Source organism: Sitodiplosis mosellana, unplaced genomic scaffold (assembly GCF_009176505.1).
Source record: "Sitodiplosis mosellana isolate CC-2019 unplaced genomic scaffold, AAFC_SMos_1.0 Smas_scaffold_4786, whole genome shotgun sequence".
NCBI lineage: Eukaryota > Metazoa > Arthropoda > Insecta > Diptera > Cecidomyiidae > Sitodiplosis > Sitodiplosis mosellana.
In genome coordinates, this window is record NW_022600028.1 from 1 (window position 1) to 20,460 (window position 20,460).

Sequence of the window (20,460 nt, forward strand, 5' to 3'; positions counted from 1 at the left end):
GTAGGCGATTGTTGAACGCCTTGAGACGTTGAGTCATCGTAGTTACTTTTTTACATGTTCTGGTTTACCAGCACTATTTCCGGGCGGTGCTGATGACATGTACCTTTCAGAATCTTATTTTTTCTCCAAAAAATGAAACTCCGGAAAGTTTGAAGCCAATCAGAATAGATTAACGGGTACCTCCCATACGAAATTGTCCAAAAATCGGTAATTTTAGTCAGAATTTAAAAAAATTTGTATGGGAGGTACCCGTAAATCGATTCCGCATTTAAGAATAATAATAATAATATAGGACAAGAATAATAATAATAATAATAATTATTATTATATTTTCACTGCCTTTATTTCAAGAAAATTCGCAAAAAAAAACCAAAAGTACCTACGGACAACGCAGGCCAACGGTACGGAAAAGTTCGGGATTACCAATGTAATTCTTTTTATTTACAGATGGATTCATCATCAATAGATAAATTTATGCGATAAGTTTATCAGATGAATCGTATGCGTTGCGTTGTTTTAACGTAGTTGCAGTATAAAAACGAAGAGGAATTTATTAGGAAGGATTGGAATCCATTAGAAGGATTGTATACCAATGGATTCCAATTCCTTCCAATGAACTCCTCTTCGTTTTTATACTGCAAATGCATTAGAACAACGCAACGCATACGATTTATCTGATAAATTTATCGCATAAATTCATCTACCGATGATGAATTCATCTGTAAGTATTCTCTGCCGAAACCACCTTACTCAAAAATTGTATACATTTTAAGAAAATGTTTTTTTTTTTCAACATTTTCTGAATTTTTGATACCAAACTTATTTTTTTGAGGCCAACTTTCGAAAACCGATCTGCGGTTTTGGAAATCTAAAAAAAAAATTGGCCAAGTTTCTTGTGTCATTTGTGAATAACCGTTCACTTGCCCGCTCACCTGTTCAATTATCATCCATGAAGTGACAAATGCAGTATCTCAACGGGCGAACGGGGATCGTCTGCCCGCTTGCGCAACCGCATACCATCCGTTTGCGCTAATCTGAACGGTTGGACAAACGGGTACGGTGTTTAATGGCCGTTTACCCGCCCGCCCGCTCAACCGCTGACCATCTGTTAGATAACCGCTTGCGTCAATTTGGACGGGCGGACAGCAAACGGGTGCGGTACATGAACCGGTGTGCCGCCCGCTGGCTGGGGGAGTAATGACCATGAGCCAAATCAAGACGGGCGGGCGGCAAACGGCAGCGGTGCCAAATATATTATCTGCCGTTTACTTGACCGTTTACCCGCTCAGAACGGGCGGACGGCAAACGGGTGCGGTATATGCGCGACCGGGTTACCCGCTCGCCCGCTCGTTTGCCCGCTCACCCGGGGAGAAATGTCCATGAGCCTTATTATTCTGCACCATACAGCGTTTCTTCGCCAGAGGTGGTTTATTTGGTATAAATATTTGGTTATATATTTACAATATAATTTATAATGTATTCGTATTTTCAGTCGCTCCAAGTTCTATTTCTTCTAAAATAATCAGTTATTCTTTGCTTGACAGTGTTTGTGATCGGTGGCGTGCAAAGTAGGAGGCAAATGAGGCAAATGCCTAGGGCGACAGTTCAAGAGGGGCGAAAATTTAGCGAGCGAGTTAATATCGCTTATCTTCGATATTGTATTTTTGCTCTATTTCATTGCACAATGCACAAGTAAATTGTTTCATATACTGTTGATTCGTTAATTAAATTGAGAAATACAATTAAATTAACGATATAATTCAATTTCAAGTTCAATCAATGGCAAGCTATTTCAATATCGGTATATAGGCTTGAATAATGAATTTAATATACACAATCGATAATGAAAATATTGTATTCCAACTAAAATATGTTACCATATTTGGACATTCAAAATAACAACCACGTTATCAAAATTAACAGTATAAATAACCCTAGAATCCATTGTTACCTAGTTCAGATTGTAAAGAGTTTAATAAAGCACATAAATCTAAGCAACTGTTCTCACTTGTTTTATTTCGATCTGGAAACATTTTAACTTTCATGAGACATATCGTCTCTTAACTGGGGGCTCAACAGGGAAATCACTAGTCGATAATTTTTTATAAGTACATGTGTATACTGCTAAAATTTGAGAGTGATTTTCTGAACCAAAAGTCGGTACTTTTAAACAAAAAGTCAACGCATAGAGCAAATGTTTGATTAAGAGATCAAAATTTTAATAATTTTGTGAGAATGAAACGACTGGAAACAGTATAAAAATAATAAATTGTGATGAACTTGGGTGGCTGAAAAAGAGTTTATTGCAATTAACTAAGACGGAACCTTCACGGGTCAACGCTGGGAAAATCGGAAGGCAACTTGCTTCAACGTTGAAAAAAGTGATATAACACTTATAAATAACAAAAACTGTTTTGCTAGTCGATCATTTATTGAATTAACATTAAGTAAATTGTGAGTAAAACGACTCAAGAAGAGTATTAGTCAACAAAAAACAATTGAAAGCATTAATAGATCAAATGTAATAAAATTCACATAGTGAAGAAAAAAGTTTGTGAGATTGCTGGAAATTAAACAAAATACAAACACGATGTGGCAGCACCACACGGTTTAAAAATAAAAAAAAACTAAACACAGTGATTTAAATAAATTACACATAGTGAAAATAAAATAAAAAAACTAAACACATAGTGTTTTAAATAAATTCAAATAGCGGAAACAAAAATGGAGAATTACGAAGAACTTAGCATTGCTTTCAAAGAAATGCTGAAAAGAATAAAAATTATGTGGGATCGATTAAAACATCTCCGAAAAACAATGAATAAAAATACGAATAAATCGTTTATGAATAGTGATGAATATGCGAAAATGCGAACAGAAAAAGAATGTATTTGTGCAAGTGAAACATATCTAAATGTTGATATAACAAGAACAATTATAATTTTAAAAATTTGTTTATATAAACAAAGAGTTGAAAAAATTCAATGGCCACGAAAACATAAAAAGGTAGACACAACTTCTGGAATTGATTCAACCAACAAGCCCACAAATGAAACGGAGCTCACAAACCAAGAGTCATCGAAGTTCTTCAGCGGAATCACCTTTCGTTGGAATGACGAATCGACAGGAATGCATGACATACTGGTTTTCTCTGTTTTTTTATTAAAATATTATAAATTACGAGAGACAGAAAAAACCAAATGCAAGATGAGAAGGATATAATAATTTTCTTTACACCTTTCTCGTTTTAACGTTTGATAACAAAATAATGATTCTCTTGCTCGTTGAATAAATAAATTAATCTTTTAAAGCACAAATATTCATAAACTATTAATACAATGCACAAGTATTTACCATTATTTACACAATGCACAAACAATTTCAAATACACATTCGTTAAATTTTGATTTATAAGATTCATACATAATCAAAATTTGAAATGCAACCAATAATTCCATTTACTATTCATGATCACAACCTGTTAATTCTTGTATTGAAACACACAAGAATGAAAACAAATAACATTTTGACGAATCTTTCGTTTTTGCTCCTATATTTGACGATAGTAGCATTAAATGGTTTTTGTCAGGGCATATTTTTTCCCAAATTAAATTTGCATTAGAAATTAAATTCAATCAAAACCATTTTAGACCGTAATCAAATATTGTAACTATTATTAGGTGAAGCTATTGGAACAAAAACAAATAAACAGCACATCTTCACCTATATTGTCATAAAAAATGCCATCATGGAGTCACGATAAAAAAACTAACAAAAAATTAATATATAAACTGTGGACAGTTAATATATAAACTGTGACGTCTAATATAGTTAGGCAACACTATAATTGCATTGCTAATTAATATACAGTTACGGTTGATTTTGAATTACTTCGGTATTTTAGCACGGCTAAAATAACAAAATCTTGAAAATACCACAAAAAATCGAGAATAAGAATTTGAAAAAGCAAAAATCTTTAACGGAGGGATGAAATTCAAAATGATTTTTACAAAAGCAATTATTCCAAACAGAATATTATGGAGAATGGCATTTTTTTAATTTTATTTATTGGAAAAACATCTTTGCAACAAAATCAATTTGGAGGGGAAATATTGTTAATGTTGTATATTTTTTATGGTTTATATGGCATCCAAGATTATCCTCAATTACTATTCAGTATTCATTTGATGCATGAATCGCAAACAGCTATGATTCAGGCATCGTTGGATCTGCTTAATCCTTCATTCTTTTCAATGGCGCCCTTGATCGTTTTTCTGAAAAAATTTACAACCATTTTATGAACACGATGTTTTGCAACTCTGTTTTGAATGTTTCAAAAGTAATTACCCAATTTGTTCCAATTTGTGGCTCTTATCTTCACACATCACTTTGAGCCTCTTTAACTTCTTTTCCATGGAAATTGAATAATCTTCATACGTTGATCTGAAACAAATTAAATGGAATTAATTAAACACATAATTAATTTATGTTTATTCACATTTTTTCCACTCACGTATCAATTTTTTTTTCAATTGCCTCGTATATTTTAGCAGTGCCTTGGTTTAAAGCAGCAAACATTTCCTCAATAGTTTGATTGCCTTTGAATGACGAAGAACGATTTCGTGCCGGTTCTTTTGGTGAAATTACATTTTTTGCATCTGCTGCCAAATCGGTTGGCTTCTTTGTTTCGTAACGTTCAATGGCCTTATCTAAACTCGAACTAAAAATAAAGCGGGAAATCAGAGTTTGGGTGGATAAAAAATTCGTTAATAAACTAATTATTCTATAATTGCTCAACATGATTCTGCTTACATAAAATCCTTGAATTGGTTTTTCATGTTCTCACATTTATTATCCAGTACTTCTAGAAATACTTTCATCGTGTCCACATTATCATGTCCAATATGACTAAAAATAAGATTGAATACAGTATTTGTTATTTTGTGGGGTTCGATTGAATTAAAAAAGTATAATTACTCAATTCTTGTCAGAACATGATTGAGAAATTGTGCCCATGGTTCATCAAAAGAGTGAAATGCTTGTAGAGTTGGTGATTTAGATGAATTTGCTCGTTTAGTGCGAGATGTTCCTGAATCCGGTGTTTTCTCGCTACCTGATGATTGACTGGATTGATTTGCTGAGGTTGAAGGAGTTGAACTCATTTTCAAATTTTCTGTCACACACAGAAGTTATCTCTTAAGTTCCTAACAAAGATGATGTGCTCGTACGTTCTGTTCACCGAAAATATCAGAAAGAAAACACAAAATTGAAAGTAAAAAAAACAAAAAGCCAAACCATTGAAATTAAAATTGATTTCTATTGTCTGGGAACTTACCTCTTTTAGTATCAATCGATTCGAAACAGCAACGAAAAATTTTCTTTTTATCACGATACACAACACGATTGAAAAAGATATAAAACGAATTAAAGAAATCTAAATTTTTATTGACTTCAGCTTTATGAAAATTGTTTGTGGTACATTTATGTATGTTTATGCGAACATGTCAAAAATACAAGCGATACTTGCAAATGTCAACAACATTTGTTGGGAATTTTGCCTATACGTATATATATATACGTTTGTATGCAGTGAAAAAATTACGAAAGATGGCGCTTAATCTTTCTGAATGTATTGGCAAATAACTCTTCATCATCTTCAATAAAATAATCTAAGACCAACGGTTGTGTCGATCGCAATATGAACGACTCGGTTTAAAAAAAAAACCAAAACAAAAGAATGTTCAGCGATATAGCCAAAGTAAATATATAGAAATTCCAAAACAAGGGATATGAGTAATATTGCACTTTAGTAGTGGAGAAATTTAATGAGTTGAATAACAATCATGCAATTTTTACATCAAATTTGTTTTTTACAAAAGTCATCTTTGAATGAAAAAACATAGAAAGTTGAATGAGTTCCAATGCCAATGCCAATGCCAATGCCAATGCAGTTATCCTTTATTCTGTGGTAAAACAAAATAGGAAAGGGAACTTCAATTTAAATTTCCTTTCATCATTCCGGATTTCGACGAATTAGCTTTCATTCTCTGTTCAAATTTTTTCTTTCAAATTATCACAAAATATGTTTTTATATTTTACCATAGATAATGAAAAGTATTTATGATAATCCAATGAATTTTGAACAAAGATATATAATCAACATTGCGTTTGAATTCAGCGATATAAATTTATCAATCACATACATTTGAAGTTTCTGTAAAAATATTTTTCCTAATATCAAATGAATTAAAATTATATATATATATATCTGGAATGAAAATTTGAAATCCAATATAATGTAATAATAAAAAAATGTAATGATCAACCGAGGACGAACGATTCTTTTCGTGGGGGAGAGTTAATGTACGTGTAGGTACTTGATTCACTAGAAGTTCAATATTTATCGCACAATGTTTGATTAGAAACAAATATAATTTTAATTGCATAATTTAAATAAAAACTTTACCTAAGGGGCATAGTAAATTACGTATCGAACAATCAATATTTGAAATAATGAAAATATTGTAACATCTAGAAGAACGGTATCAGCATGTCAAATGTGAAATTCTTCTATAGAAATCGAACAGTATAAATAATCTTGCACCATTCTGTACTTCAGTCTTGATTCACCTTTGAAAATAAATAAATGCACATAGTGCACTAAATCGAATGTGTGTTTCATTACTCATCGAAATCGTTCTTTAAATGTTTAAATTCATAGAATATTGAGAATCAGGGACGATTCATTTTAGAGGGGGAAGAGTTAATATCGCTTATCTTCGATATTGTATTTTTGCTCTATTTCATTGCACAATGCACAAGTAAATTGTTTCATATACTGTTGATTCGTTAATTAAATTGAGAAATACAATTAAATTAACGATATAATTCAATTTCAAGTTCAATCAATGGCAAGCTATTTCAATATCGATATATAGGCTTGAATAATGAATTTAATATACACAATCGATAATGAAAATATTGTATTCCAACTAAAATATGTTACCATATTTGGACATTCAATATAACAACCACGTTATCAAAATTAACAGTATAAATAACCCTAGAATCCATTGTTACCTAGTTCAGATTGTAAAGAGTTTAATAAAGCACATAAATCTAAGCAACTGTTCTCACTTGTTTTATTTCGATCTGGAAACATTTTAACTTTCATGAGACATATCGTCTCTTAACTAGCGCAGCGAGCGAAAAAAAATGGTGAGAAAAATTCGCTTGCGATGTCCACGAACAATTCAGAAATCAGTTATATTTAACACACTTTGTCAGCGTAGTCGCAGAACGAATGATGAATTCGAAAATTCACTGTTGTTTTGTTGTATAAACATAAACAGTCTGCAGACTGTCGAATAAAATTGATTTCTCAGAAATCTCTAGATGATCGGTGTTATTGTTAAAACTTCAATAAACATAACTTAAAATCTCTCTCTCTCTCTTTCTGTGTGTATTTAGTTACTGTTTTCGCTGCCCAAAATGATTACGCTGACTTTTTTTCACGCGATTTTGATTTTTGTGATGTCACCAAAAATGCAATCAAGTCAATTATTTATTGCACAAGTATGATTATTCCAAAGCGTGTACATTTATTCTTACCGCTGAAGTCGGTGTGGACGATTCTATTGTTTTTAATCGTTCCGTATTTTATTCATTTCAATTGGAATTCATTATCCACGATGCAGCGACAGAAAGAAAGCGGCTGTCAATACCGTAGAAGAAAAGCCAAAGAGAATGAAGGAGAAGAAGAGCTTAGTGGTTAAATGAACAAGTTCGTAAAACGTCAGCCTACATCGGATATCACAGAGAAAAATACCGAATCAATCGAAACAAATACAGCCGAATCAATTTATAGCGAGTACTTTTGCTTAAAAATTTGGGTGAATTTTGAAAATTTGCCTCGGGTGACAGAATTCCTTTGCACGCCGCCGTTTGTGCTAACATCAAAATCAATTAAATACGTTTTATTTATTTTTGGAATAGTACTTGTTCAAGAACATATTGTTAAATTCAGCATATTGTTCATACAAAGTCCAATCAAATTGGCATTTGTTTAAATTCATATAAAGTCCAATCAATTGGCATTTCAGCATTTTTCATCAGAAAAAAACAAAATTCAATATTCGAAATTAAAGGCAACGAACCATATCTAGCAATTAAGCATTTTTGGAATAACTGTTCAAAATTAACAAACTTAATAAAATTCAGTTCATTTTGATCGCTCAAATAAAGGCAGTGAAAATATAATAATAAAAATAAAGTGAAAAATCGGTCACTGTAACTAAAACTTCGACAATTTTGTATGAGAGGTACATGTAAACCGATTTTCATTGGCTTTAAACTTTCTGAGGTGTCATCTTTTCGAGAAAAATTAAGATTCTGAAAGTTTCATGTTGATCGCATTTGCAGAAGTTTGGTTTTTGGCCCTCAACTTCTGCAAATGCGATCAACATAAATCTTTCAGAATCTTATTTTTTCTCCAAAAAATGAAACCGCAGAAAGTTTGAAGCCAATCAGAATAGATTAACCTCCCATACAAAATTGTCCAAAAATCGGTAATTTTAGTCAGAATTTCAAAAATTTTGTATGGGAGGTACCCGTAAATCGATTCCGATTAGTTTCAAACTTTCAGAATCTTATTTTTCTCTCAAAAAATGAAATCCCAGAAAGTTTGAAGCCATTCGGAGTCGATTTACAGGTACCTCCCATACAAAAGTGTCAATTTTTTGAGGTTTTTCTTAGGGATCAAATCGAAAATGGCTCATCTTCGAACTTAAACTAAGTTTTTCGGATACAAAACTTTTGGCATTTCCGGATTTTGATTATTCCTTATTCTTTATTCTTTATTGAAAATGGCAATTGGGGTTTATACATTTAACAGCCTTTAAGGCCACTTACAAAATGTAATTGGAATTACTTTATGGTTTACAATTTTTTGTTTATATTAAAATTGCGAATGAAGAGAGTGATTACATTTTAAATATTTTTTTCTAATAATTAGATGTTTTATTTTCATTTTTTTGTTGTTGTTGTTTTTTTTTCTTTCTTGTGAGTGTAATATTAAATGATTCAATACTGACGTCCTTGAATTGTATAAAAACCGACATATAGCACATCCCGCCATCCCCTTTAATTACAAAACTGGGAATACTTTATGGCAAAACTTATGGAAGGAGGATGGCAAATGTTCCATATTCAGTTTAAAAAAAAAAAAAAAAATTACCTAATAGCAATACGAAAAAAAGATCATGATTCATGAGGATAGTTAGTAGTTTTGAATGACTGATTGCTGAATATATTTTATTTCGTGAATAGCATATCTTCTGAATGAACTGAAACATGGCTCCCGCAAACTTAGATCGTTAAAATAATCCATATGTTGTCTATGCATGCGCAATATGGGGCTGAAAAATTCGACATTACTTTGGACTGGCGGTAGTCGGAAAAGATTAACCCGTCTTAGATTGTACCTTATGTTATTTTCAAAATTCAGAACAATGTTCGTTGAAAAAATTCCGTTTTTGAGTTTATAGAGATACATCTCATCGCTAAGTAATCTCCTGTTTTCAAGTGATATCATTTGTAGTCGTACAATTCTCACGTTGTAATTCTCATATGGGTAATGAAATGAATTTTTTCAATCCATCAATGAAATTTCCTATATATCGTTCTTGTGAATCTCTTTTGAATGCGTTCAATGATATCAATATGGCTTTGGTAGTGTGGATTCCAGATTGATGAACAGTATTCGACAATGCTACGGACATATGAATTGTAAAGTGTTGTGTAAGTGTCTATATTTCTAAACTTATACAGGGATCTCGAGATGAAACCCAACATTTTACTCGCACTAGTTATTATATTATTCATATGATTGGTGAACGAAAGTTTTGAGTCAAAAGTGACACCCAAATCTTTTATAGAATTGACTCTATTGATTGTAATTCCGTTGATATTGTAGTTGAAATATTGGAATGTAACTTCAGATCGTCGTGTAAACGAAATTATGTAACATTTATTTGAATTAAGTTGCAATTTGTTTATAGAGCACCAGTTTAGTATGGTATTAATGTCTTGTTGTAGCTGACGAGCATCGGCAAGGTCACTAATTTTCTGGAATATTTTAACATCATCTGCAAAAAGCAATATTTTGGAACGAATTGATGGAGGTAAATCGTTTATAAACAATGCAAACAAAAGCGGCGATAGTATAGAGCCCTGTGGTACTGATGACTGAGGTGTGATGCATTCTGACTTTTCACCATAAACACAGACAATCTGTTTTCTATCGGTAATGTAAGAGTGAAGTAATCGAATTAAACATGGATTAACTGGCATTCTGCTGATTTTGTTGAGAAGGGTAATATGGTCAATTTTATCAAATGCCTTAGCAAGATCCATATAAATTGCATCGATTTGTCCTCCTCCCATTATGTTATTGGAAAGATAATCCATATATTCTAAAAGATTTGTAGCGGTGGATTTACCCGCTGTGAATCCATGTTGGTTGGGATTAATCAAGTGTTTTGTCTTTTCACGTAGGTGCATATGCAATAATTTATCAAAAATCTTAGCAATTGCCGACAAAATGCAAATCGGTCTATAGTTTTTTATGTTATCTTCGTCACCGGATTTGTGAATCGGTGAGACAAAGCTGATTTTAAAAGCATCTGGGTATTTCATTTCACGTGTGAATATATTAAAGAGTATATATTATTGCCAGTGGTTTGGTGATAGTCTCAATAGTGTTAATATAAAAACAGGATGGAATTCCATCAGGGCTTTTTGCTTTTGTTTTATCCAACGTTTCGATGACATTATATATATCTTGTTCGGAAATATGCAAGTATTCATTGCAATCGTTATTGCACTGAAAATCAAAAGAATCATTACTTGGGGTATAGACACTTGAAAAATATTCCGCAAAGAGATTTGCCGTTTCTCCCATTGTTTCAGAAGTTCTGTTGTCCAGTCGCATAAGAGCTGGTAATTTATTCGTTTTCCGAAGAGACTTTGTGTATGCAAAAAAACTTTTTGGATTTGATTTCACCAGTGTTTCAATGTTGATTTGGTATTGATTCAGATCTTTCTTTTTTCTTTTCTTAATCTCTTTTCTTTTATCATTGAATAAGCCTTTGTACATTTCCTTCACTGTATTTCTGCTATTTTTCATTAATTTAAAATAAACTTCTTTTTCCTTAATCAATTGGATAAGGTCTTTCGAGAACCATTTTGGAAAGTCCTCAGATCTTGGTTCTATTTTGGGAACTGAATTTCTAATCAATTCATTCAATTTATCGTAAAATTTATCAGTCGCATCGTTAGTATTGAGGTTATTAAATGTGGCCGGCCAGTCGATATTTCCTATTTCTCTATTAATGGTGACATAATCTGCATTAAAAAAGTTGTTTTTTATTGACTTTTTTGGTCTCATAAATTTGATGTCTTTTGGATCAAGGTGAAATACAAGTGCCGGATGATATGGATCTTCCTCCACGATTCCATTTTCTTTTTTGATGGTTATATTATCCATGTTCGTGAGTATTAGATCCAGGATCCGTTGGAATGTATTTTTAACAAAGTTTATTTGATTCAAATTGGTGAGAGTTAGCATGTTCAATAACGCCCCCGCCAACCTGCCTTCATGACCTAAAGCAATGCATTTTTTGTTTTCGAAATACCATTCAATACAAGAAAGATTGAAGTCGCCCATTATTACAAAGTGAGAATCAGGTTCTACGTTAATGATATCATAGAGCTGTTCTAAGTATGTGTTAATTCGATCGAAATTAGATGCATGATTTATGTTTTTTTATATTTATGACGACGACGACGACGACGACAACGACGACGGCACACGAACGGAAAAGTGTCTCGAAAAGTGGTTTTCTACGCGTTTCATGAGTTTTTATGATGATCTAAACCAATTTTGCGAAAAAAAGTTTTCGGGACCAATTCCTATACTTTCCCTTGACACGTTGTGTACGGAAAAGTAAAAACCAAAAAAATCATATAAGACCGGCGCTTCGACATCCAAAGCGGGCGCTCCGATTCCATCACCGCGTGAGAACGAAAATCCCAGAAAAATTCATATCGTCGAATTTTCGGATAGCGATGATGAAGAAACGATCGAAGATCAACTGGACATCGAGTCTCAAGAGGAGGTTCCACCGACGGTAGCAGTATTGAGATACCAAACGAAAGAATTGTACGATGTGGTAAAAATGATACAAAAAAACGAACCATCGACTCAAGGTGGAGCCAACGCCCAGTTAGAGCAGTTGAAGACGGTTTGGGCTGAATTAAGAGCTACGTACAGACAAGTAAAGGTGTCAGCAGAAAGAGGTTGGTGCAACGAAATTCCATTCCACGAAATGCAAGAAAAATTTATGAAATTGTGCGGAAAATTAAATGATGTGAAAGAAAAATCGAATCAAAAATCAAACGTTGAATTACCAAAAATAAAGCTACCAGAGTTTAACGGTGAAAAAGATGACTGGCGCGTGTTCAAAGACCTTTTTGGAAAAATAACTCACGACAACAATTCGATTTCGGACGCATTAAAAGTGCAGTATTTAAAGTCTTGTTTAAAAGGAGAAGCATTGAAAAAAATCAAGTATTTGACACCAGATGAATCAAATTATCAAGACGTGTACAATGTTTTGGAACGACGATATGGCTGAATTTTTGAGGGTCCTGAACGGACGGACGGACGGACAACTAAATTAACAGGGTTCTGAACGGACGGACGGACGGACAACTAAATTCAGAAGGCTCTGAACGGACGGACGGACGGGCAAAAATGGACGGACGGACGGACATGCAAAATTCTCATACAATATTTTTCATGATTTGAAGAAAAAAAAATTTTTCAAAAAAATTTAAATTTTTTTTTTCAAAACTTATTGTTCGATTTCTTCATGAAATTCGTGTAAATTTCAATTTGTTCTTATTTGAAAACCATTCAATTGGATAAAATCGTGATCAATTGAATGATCGATGGGAATTTTCGAGTACATAAAAAAAAATGCGATGGAAATTTTTCCGACGAAAATTTTTTTGAAATTTAAAAAAAAAAAAAATTTGAAAATATTTAAAAAAAAAATTTTGAAAATATTTTTTAAAAATTTTTGTTTCTTCAAATCGTGAAAAATATTGTATGAGAATTTTGCATGTCCGTCCGTCCGTCCATTTTTGCCCGTCCGTCCGTCCGTTCAGAACCTTCTGAATTTAGTTGTCCGTCCGTCCGTCCGTCCGTCCGTTCAGAACCCTGTTAATTTAGTTGTCCGTCCGTCCGTCCGTCCAGGGCTCTTGAAATTTTTTTTGTCCGTCCGTCCGTCCGTTCAGAGCCGCTAAAAATTTTCTTGTCCGTCCGTCCGTCCGTTTAGAGCCCCCAAAAAATTTTCTTGTCCGTCCGTCCGTCCGTTCAGGACCCTCAGAAATTTACTTGTCCGTCCGTCCGTCCGACCGGAGCTGAACGGACGGACGGACGGACAAGAAAATTTTTAGCGGCTCTGAACGGACGGACAAAAAAAAATTCAAGAGCCCTGGGCGGACGGACGGACGGACAAGGTGCCTGTCCGTTGACACCTTTACGGTCATCGTCAAAGCGAAGATTTTGCTTCAAAATGTGTGGAAGCTAAAACACGAAAATAATAAACCATACGCTTGGGATGATGATTTACAGATCGAAATTGTGAATGAATGGATGAGCTACAAATCGCGATTGAGCGCAGTAAATTCAATTGTGATACCACGGTGGCTCGGCACAGCAACAAAAATGAAGGTGGAATTGAATGGATTTTCTGATGCGTGTGCAAAAGCAATTTCGGCCAACGTCTACATTCGATTCGCAAGTGAAGGATCGATTCGAGTGGTGCTGATAGCAGCAAAAACAAAACTGGTACCCATCAACGAGCAAACAATTCCAAAATTAGAATTGTGCGGAGCGGAATTGTTAACGAATTTAGTGAAAGCTACGCGAACGAGGGTGAGTTTTAACATCAACGCAACAATTTTATGGAGTGATTCAAAGGTGACCTTGGCGTGGATTAAATCTAATCCACAAAAGTATAAAAAATTTGTCGCCAATCGAATCAAACGTATCAACAAACTGAAAAACGTCGAGTGGCATCATATCGCCGGGAAACAAAATCCAGCAGACTGCGCATCGCGTGGAATTTTTGGTGACGAACTGGCCAATCATCCACTTTGGTGGTTCGGCCCAGCAATATTACACGAAAACACCGATATTATTTACAACGACGACTTAAATTTTGAAACATCGAAAGAACAAAAACTGAACGTATTGCTTGTTCAAAGTAATAAAAAGTGTTTTATCGACGACAATTTACCATTGGTATCTTCGTGGAACAAACTGATAAGAGCGTTCGCTTATTTGAATAGGTTTATTTGTTACACACGAAAAATGAATGTAAAAAAATATGAAAAAGGTACTCCGATTACAACGACCGAGTTAGAGCAAGCCGAAACGAAAATCATTCGAATCGTATAGCATATGTATTATGAAAATGATATTGAAAAATTAAATAAAAACAAAAAAAATTGAAAAAACCAGTGAACTTCTAAAGTTGAATGTGTTCATCGATACGAATGGTCTGTTACGCGTGGGTGGTAGAATAAAAAACTACGACATACCATTTAACACCAGACACCCGATTTTAGTTCCAAAAAAAAGTGGAATCTCAATTTTAATCATTCGTGATATGCACAAAAATAATTTTCACGCTAGCCCAAGGTTAACCGAATCACTTATCCGACAGAAATATTGGATAGTCAACGGTCTTTCGGCGATAAAAAAACAACTCAACGGGTGTGTCACATGCCGCAGACACAACCCAAAAACAATGCAACAAAAAATGGCAAATTTACCTGCGGTTAGAACAACAGTCGTAAGCAAGCCATTTACAAACACAATGGTTGACTTTACGGGAGCAATTTTCATCAAAACATCGAAACTCCGAAATGCAAGAGTAGTGAAGGCGTACATTTGCATTTTTGTATGTATGTCAACGAAAGCGTTGCACGTTGAGTTGGTCAGTGACATGTCAGCTGACGCATTTATTGCTGCACTACGACGTTTTATCGCGAGACGGGGTGAAGTAAAATTTATATTCAGCGACAATGGAACCAATTTTGTGGCTGCAAATCGATTATTAAACGAATTACGCAACAACGAAAATGAGGAATTCAACACGCGAATTTCAAACGAATTATCAACACAGAGAATAACATGGAAATTCTCACCACCGGGCGCACCACATTTCAACGGCCTGGTAGAAGCTGGCGTAAAAACAGTAAAAATGCATCTAATGAAAGTGATGGGAGAACAAAAATACACATAGTATCACAATCATTCGTTTGATTTGGCTCTATGATATTAAAGTATTTATAAAATTCATTATATGTGATGAGCATGTAGTTGATTGGCTCAAACATTGAGTAGTTGTAAATTCTGGTCGGCAGCTCTAGGAATTCGGTGTTCCGTGTTCGGAGTCGTGGTGTTCTTAAGTTAATTTTCTCCATAATATGCTTCGACGATGTTTGGCCACAGGTAACATTGTGTATGAAGCAAATTTGTGCGATTTTTCTTCGTTCTTCTAAGGTAATCATTTGTAGAAATAGCAGACGATTGTTGTATTGTGGCAAAATGAATCTGTGTGGCCATTTCATTCTTCTCAGTGCAAACAGTAGAAATTGCTTTTGGACTGATTCGATTCTAGCGATCTTCTCATTGGTGTATGGGTTCCATATTTGCGATCCATATTCAATGATTGGCAATACGAACGTGAAGAAGAGTCTCTTTATGGTCCATAGGTCATCGAACTCTCTTCCAAAACGTTTTATCCACGCAAGTCTAGATTTGGCTCTAGCAGTTATGAGCATCGAAGTTCATATTTTCATCCAAAACGACTCCAAGGTCCTTTATTATTTTAACTCTGTCAATTGATTTGCTTCCAATAGTGTACTTGAAGTCAAATTTCAGCTCGCCACGGTGATATGATACGTAATTCGTTTCTTTGACATTCAAGTTCATGCGGTTACGTTTGAAGTACTTGAAGACTCTATTCAGGTCAGCTTGAAGTGCTAGGCAATCATCGACTTGCTTTATTTGCATTGAAAAGCGAGTGTCATCGGCAAACGATTGTAAGTTGGAGTTGACTATGCAATGGGGAAGATCAATGATGAACAGAACAAACAGTGTCGCTCCAATCGGGTATCCCTGACCTGTTCCCGATGTTACTTCAATGGGCGTAGACATGGCTCCATTCAATCTTACTATTTGTTGACGTTCACTTAGATATGACTTTATCCATTCCAGTATTTGCTCATTCAATCCCATAATTTTCAGCTTGTGTATGAGCAGTTTCACGTCAACCGAGTCAAACGCTTTAGCAAGGTCGAGATATATTGCATCAGTTTGGATTCCATGTTGCATGCCGATCAGTGTATGTGATGTAAATTCGGCCAGGTTCGTTATTGTTGACTTTCCTTTGACAAAACCATGCTGGCTGCTATCGATGATGTTCCTCATGTGATAATTCAAATGATTTGCTATTATCGAATCCAACAATTTAGGTATTATGCATTGCAGTGCTACTCCACGATAGTTCTCAATTTTGTACTTAGCTCCACTTTTGTGCACTGGTCTTACATATGAGCGCCTCCATGTGTTCGGTACACAACCAGAATTTAACGATTCACGCAATATGTGTGTTATTGGCTTCAGCAATGTGTGAATGCAGTTTTTGATGAACATATTCGGTATTCCGTCGGGACCAGACACCAAATTGTTTGGTAAATCATGGATTTTTGCCATAACCAATTCCTCAGTGACATTGATACGTGGGAAATTTGTAGATCGGTCAATCAATATCGGATCATTTTCATCATAGCTTGCTTCAGATCCATCAATCGGTTGTGTATATGCTTTTCCAAAGTGTGTTGCGAATGAATTGGCAATTTCGTATGGGTCGGAGCATTTTTTGCCATCATATTCCATTTCATTTGGAAGATCGTTATTGGTGTTGCATGTTCTGACATATTCGAAGAATTTCTGTGGATCATCATTTATCAATTGTTCCATCTCGAGTTTGTAGTTCCTAAAAGCAGAACGAGATTTCTTTTTATACTCACGACGTAGTTCAGCGTGATGTTTTTTTGTTTCATCAGTCGTTTCAAACTTCTTCATTTTATGCAATGTGTTGACTCTGTTCTTCAAATTGATCAGTTCACTATCAAACCACTTCGGATGAACTTGGTGTTTCTTCGTTCTCGTTTCAACATTCGTATCAATTGCAGTGTTGACTATTGCGTAGAACTGATCAATTGCATCGTTTAAATCCATTCCGTTGAAAACATTGTTCCAGTTGGCATTATCAAAAAATTCATTGATCGATGTGTAATCAGAATTTTTGAAGTCTTTGTACGTAATCACATTATTCGATTTGCTGTCAATTTTATCATGGATGATGACTTCGAGTGCTTGATGGTGTGTTTCATTTTTTACTATTTTACTTTTGCTCATATTGCATGTGAACATGTTGGGCTCATTCGTCCATAGCAAATCCAACATTCGTTTGTTTTCATTGTGGTGAGTACATATTTGAAAAAAACCCAGCTCGTGGCAAGTATCGATGACATTTTTTTCTTTTTCGCTCACTACATTTACTGCAACTGCTACTTCTGGATTCGGCTCAAAATTGATATCAGGATCATGAGCATCATTGGTGCTGCATGTGTACCAAATCAGATTGGGCAAATTGAAATCACCTGACACAAGCAGTATATCATTTTGATTTGCTTTTGATGCCACTTCACGGAATGCATTCATATGGGCTTTATAAACTTCCATCGGTGAATCTGGTCTTATGTAAACTTGGATTAGTATCAAGTTTCTGCCGTTGCATTCTACTTTGGCCCATACTTGTTCAGCACCAAGATGTTCAGCTGTTCCGATAGATTGCGGATTGAATGCTTTGTCAATTGCGATAAGAACACCGCCCCAGCCTTTTCTCTTGACACGCTGGAACTGTTCAGTGGCAGGTGATCTATCGCATCTGAATACTTCGAAGTTCGGCGGAAATATCTCTGATGAAGAAACCTCTGCGTTGTTCAACATGAAAATTTTAAAAATCGCTGCTAGAACTTCTGATAAAAAATCAACTGATTTGTCTATACTTTTCACGCCGTTCAAATTATTGCAGTATATCAAAACGTCATCAAGCATTGTGCGACTTACATTCCATTGTGATTTTGAACGTTGAACGGTTGGAATGTTTTTTCGATGAAAATTATAAATTCGTGGTATGGGACCGTGTTGTAGCTGATTTATTGGTGTTGAAAATGAAATATTGGCTGAGGTTGGGAGAATTGTTGGAATTGACGGACTGACGGCATATTCAGCTGTGAATGTATTTGTTGTTGTTGTTGTTGTTGTGAATGGATTTGTTGTTGTTGTTGTTGCGGAGGAGGGAAAAAGTATGGCGGTTGATAACAAAAAGGAGGTGGCATGTTCATCTGTGGTATTTGGTTATCATAGTATCGTTGCGGTCTGTGTCTTATCAAACGCTCTCACACGATATTCACTGGACCAAATTTCAGGATTGCACAACAGTTCACATACTTCACTTGTGAAAACAGTAATTTTGAAAGCATTGTATGTTTTGTGGTATTTTCTTCTGCTGGGTAGTGCAAAAACCTTGAAAACATCAGGGTTTAGACTGGCTTTCTCCATTACTTTTTTATATTTTACTTTTGCTTATATTGCACGTGAACATGTTGGGCTCATTCGTCCATAGCAAATCCAACATTCGTTTGTTTTCATTGTGGTGAGTACATATTTGAAACAAACCCAGCTCGTGACACGTATCAATGACAATTTTCTCTTTTTCGCTCACCACATTTACAGCAACAGCCACTTCTGGAATTTGGAAATTACACATTGTAGAGCAACACCACAGTAGTCAGCGCCTGTCCGAGCTCCTCCGGCGCCCCGGTGCAAAAATCAAAATGCGCCCCTTCAATTTTTTTCATGAATTTTTGAAGTAAAAAAACTGGATTTTGAAGTTTATTTGAAGTTTATTTATAGAAACGAATAATAATAAATTCACATTATGTTTTCATATATGATAAAAATAATGAGCTGGAAAATCTAATCTATAGGAAATGAGATTATATATCGTTTTTTGGCAAAATATAAAACTTTAATTAATCTAATGGTTGTTTTCTGGCTTTTTTCGACGCAAACTCGTCAATAACATCGTCATATTCAATCGCATTTGCAGTTTCATGCTCAATGGAAATTATTGCTAAATCTTTCAACCTGTCTTGAGTCATTGAATTTCGCAAATAATTTTTAACGATTTTAAGCTTTGAAAACGAACGCTCGCCAGTTGCAATAGAGACCGGACTCGTGAGTAGAATACGATATGCAATGACAGCATTGGGAACGGAATTTTCAATGTTCATCTTCATAATTGAATTTAAAATGTCAATGACGTGGACAACGTTCTCGTGCTGTGTCAAAGTTACAACAAAGCTGAGTTCACAAAACAGGTCATCACCATCAATGTCCGATTGTCCGTCACATGTAAGAGCATGTTCAAGCTCCTTGCAAGATTTCAACAAATTCCTATTTTGTTTATTCTCTTCAAACCGTTCAAAATCATACAAAAATGAAAAGAGATGACTGAATGATTGAAGTGCCTCGAAACGGACAATGATTGCATCCGAAGCAACCTTAATTATGAATAAAAAAACATTTTCTTTGAATTCCTCTTCGGAACCTTCGGACCTTCTCTGCACCAGAGGTTTTTTCTTCTTTTCCATTTCAATGAATCGCAGAACAAAATATGAATGTGTATCGAACGAAATGTGTTTCAAGTGCAAAAATTATTGACGAATTGAAATGAATATGAATTTGATCATTACTCACAAAAACGATAAAAAGTGCCAAGCAGCACAAATCGATGTATGTGTATGCCATCGCGCCGAACAATTGGCTTTTCTGCAATATCAGCAATGATTTTTGTATATTTTGTGTGACGAAGTAGCGGCGGAGTTTTGTTTATTGTTTACACTTGTTACATTGTATTTGCAAGTATTGTAATTTTTTTTTTTTTTTTTTTTCTTATGTCTTTCGGTCTCTACTAAATTACAAATTCATAACTACCAACAGGGACTTTTTAGATTAGACCTAAAATTTTTCTTCAATGTATCACCTCTTGATAAATTGAATGATGACTTTTGCAGTCATCAGGGCCGTCACTACAGCGTTAACGCTTCAGTTAGTCTTTCATTTTTTACACGTTTAAGTTAGGCTATATTGGACCGTTTACATTTCGGCTACCTATGCATTTCCATGTATTGGTTAGGTTATCTTGTGTCAATGCTTTTTAGACCAAGTTGTTATACCAATAGAAAAAG

At 34.6% G+C, this 20,460-nt stretch overlaps 1 protein-coding gene across 1 annotated transcript; it reads right to left on the reverse strand.

Annotated features, from left to right (window-relative positions):
- Window positions 1-4,035: 4,035 nt before the first annotated feature.
- On the reverse strand, window positions 4,036-5,913 carry LOC129572351 (uncharacterized). Its single transcript, XM_055452294.1, has 6 exons — window positions 5,336-5,913; window positions 4,978-5,231; window positions 4,813-4,908; window positions 4,514-4,720; window positions 4,348-4,443; window positions 4,036-4,274 (listed from the first exon to the last, which is right to left on the reverse strand). Exons 2-6 carry the CDS (start codon window positions 5,160-5,162, stop codon window positions 4,214-4,216), a joined length of 645 nt encoding a protein of 214 aa, XP_055308269.1. The 5' UTR covers window positions 5,163-5,231; window positions 5,336-5,913; the 3' UTR covers window positions 4,036-4,213.
- Between the last annotated feature and the right edge of the window lie 14,547 nt (window positions 5,914-20,460).

Excerpts from the sequence above, each read along its gene's own strand:
- LOC129572351 (XM_055452294.1), bottom strand. The coding sequence starts at position 5,162 with ATGAGTTCAACTCCTTCAACCTCAGCAAATCAATCCAGTCAATCATCA. Across the intron at positions 4,909-4,977 it reads CATGTTCTGACAAGAATTGA|TCATATTGGACATGATAATG; the intron begins GTAATTATACTT and ends TCTTATTTTTAG. Across the intron at positions 4,275-4,347 it reads CACAAATTGGAACAAATTGG|AAAAACGATCAAGGGCGCCA; the intron begins GTAATTACTTTT and ends AAATTTTTTCAG.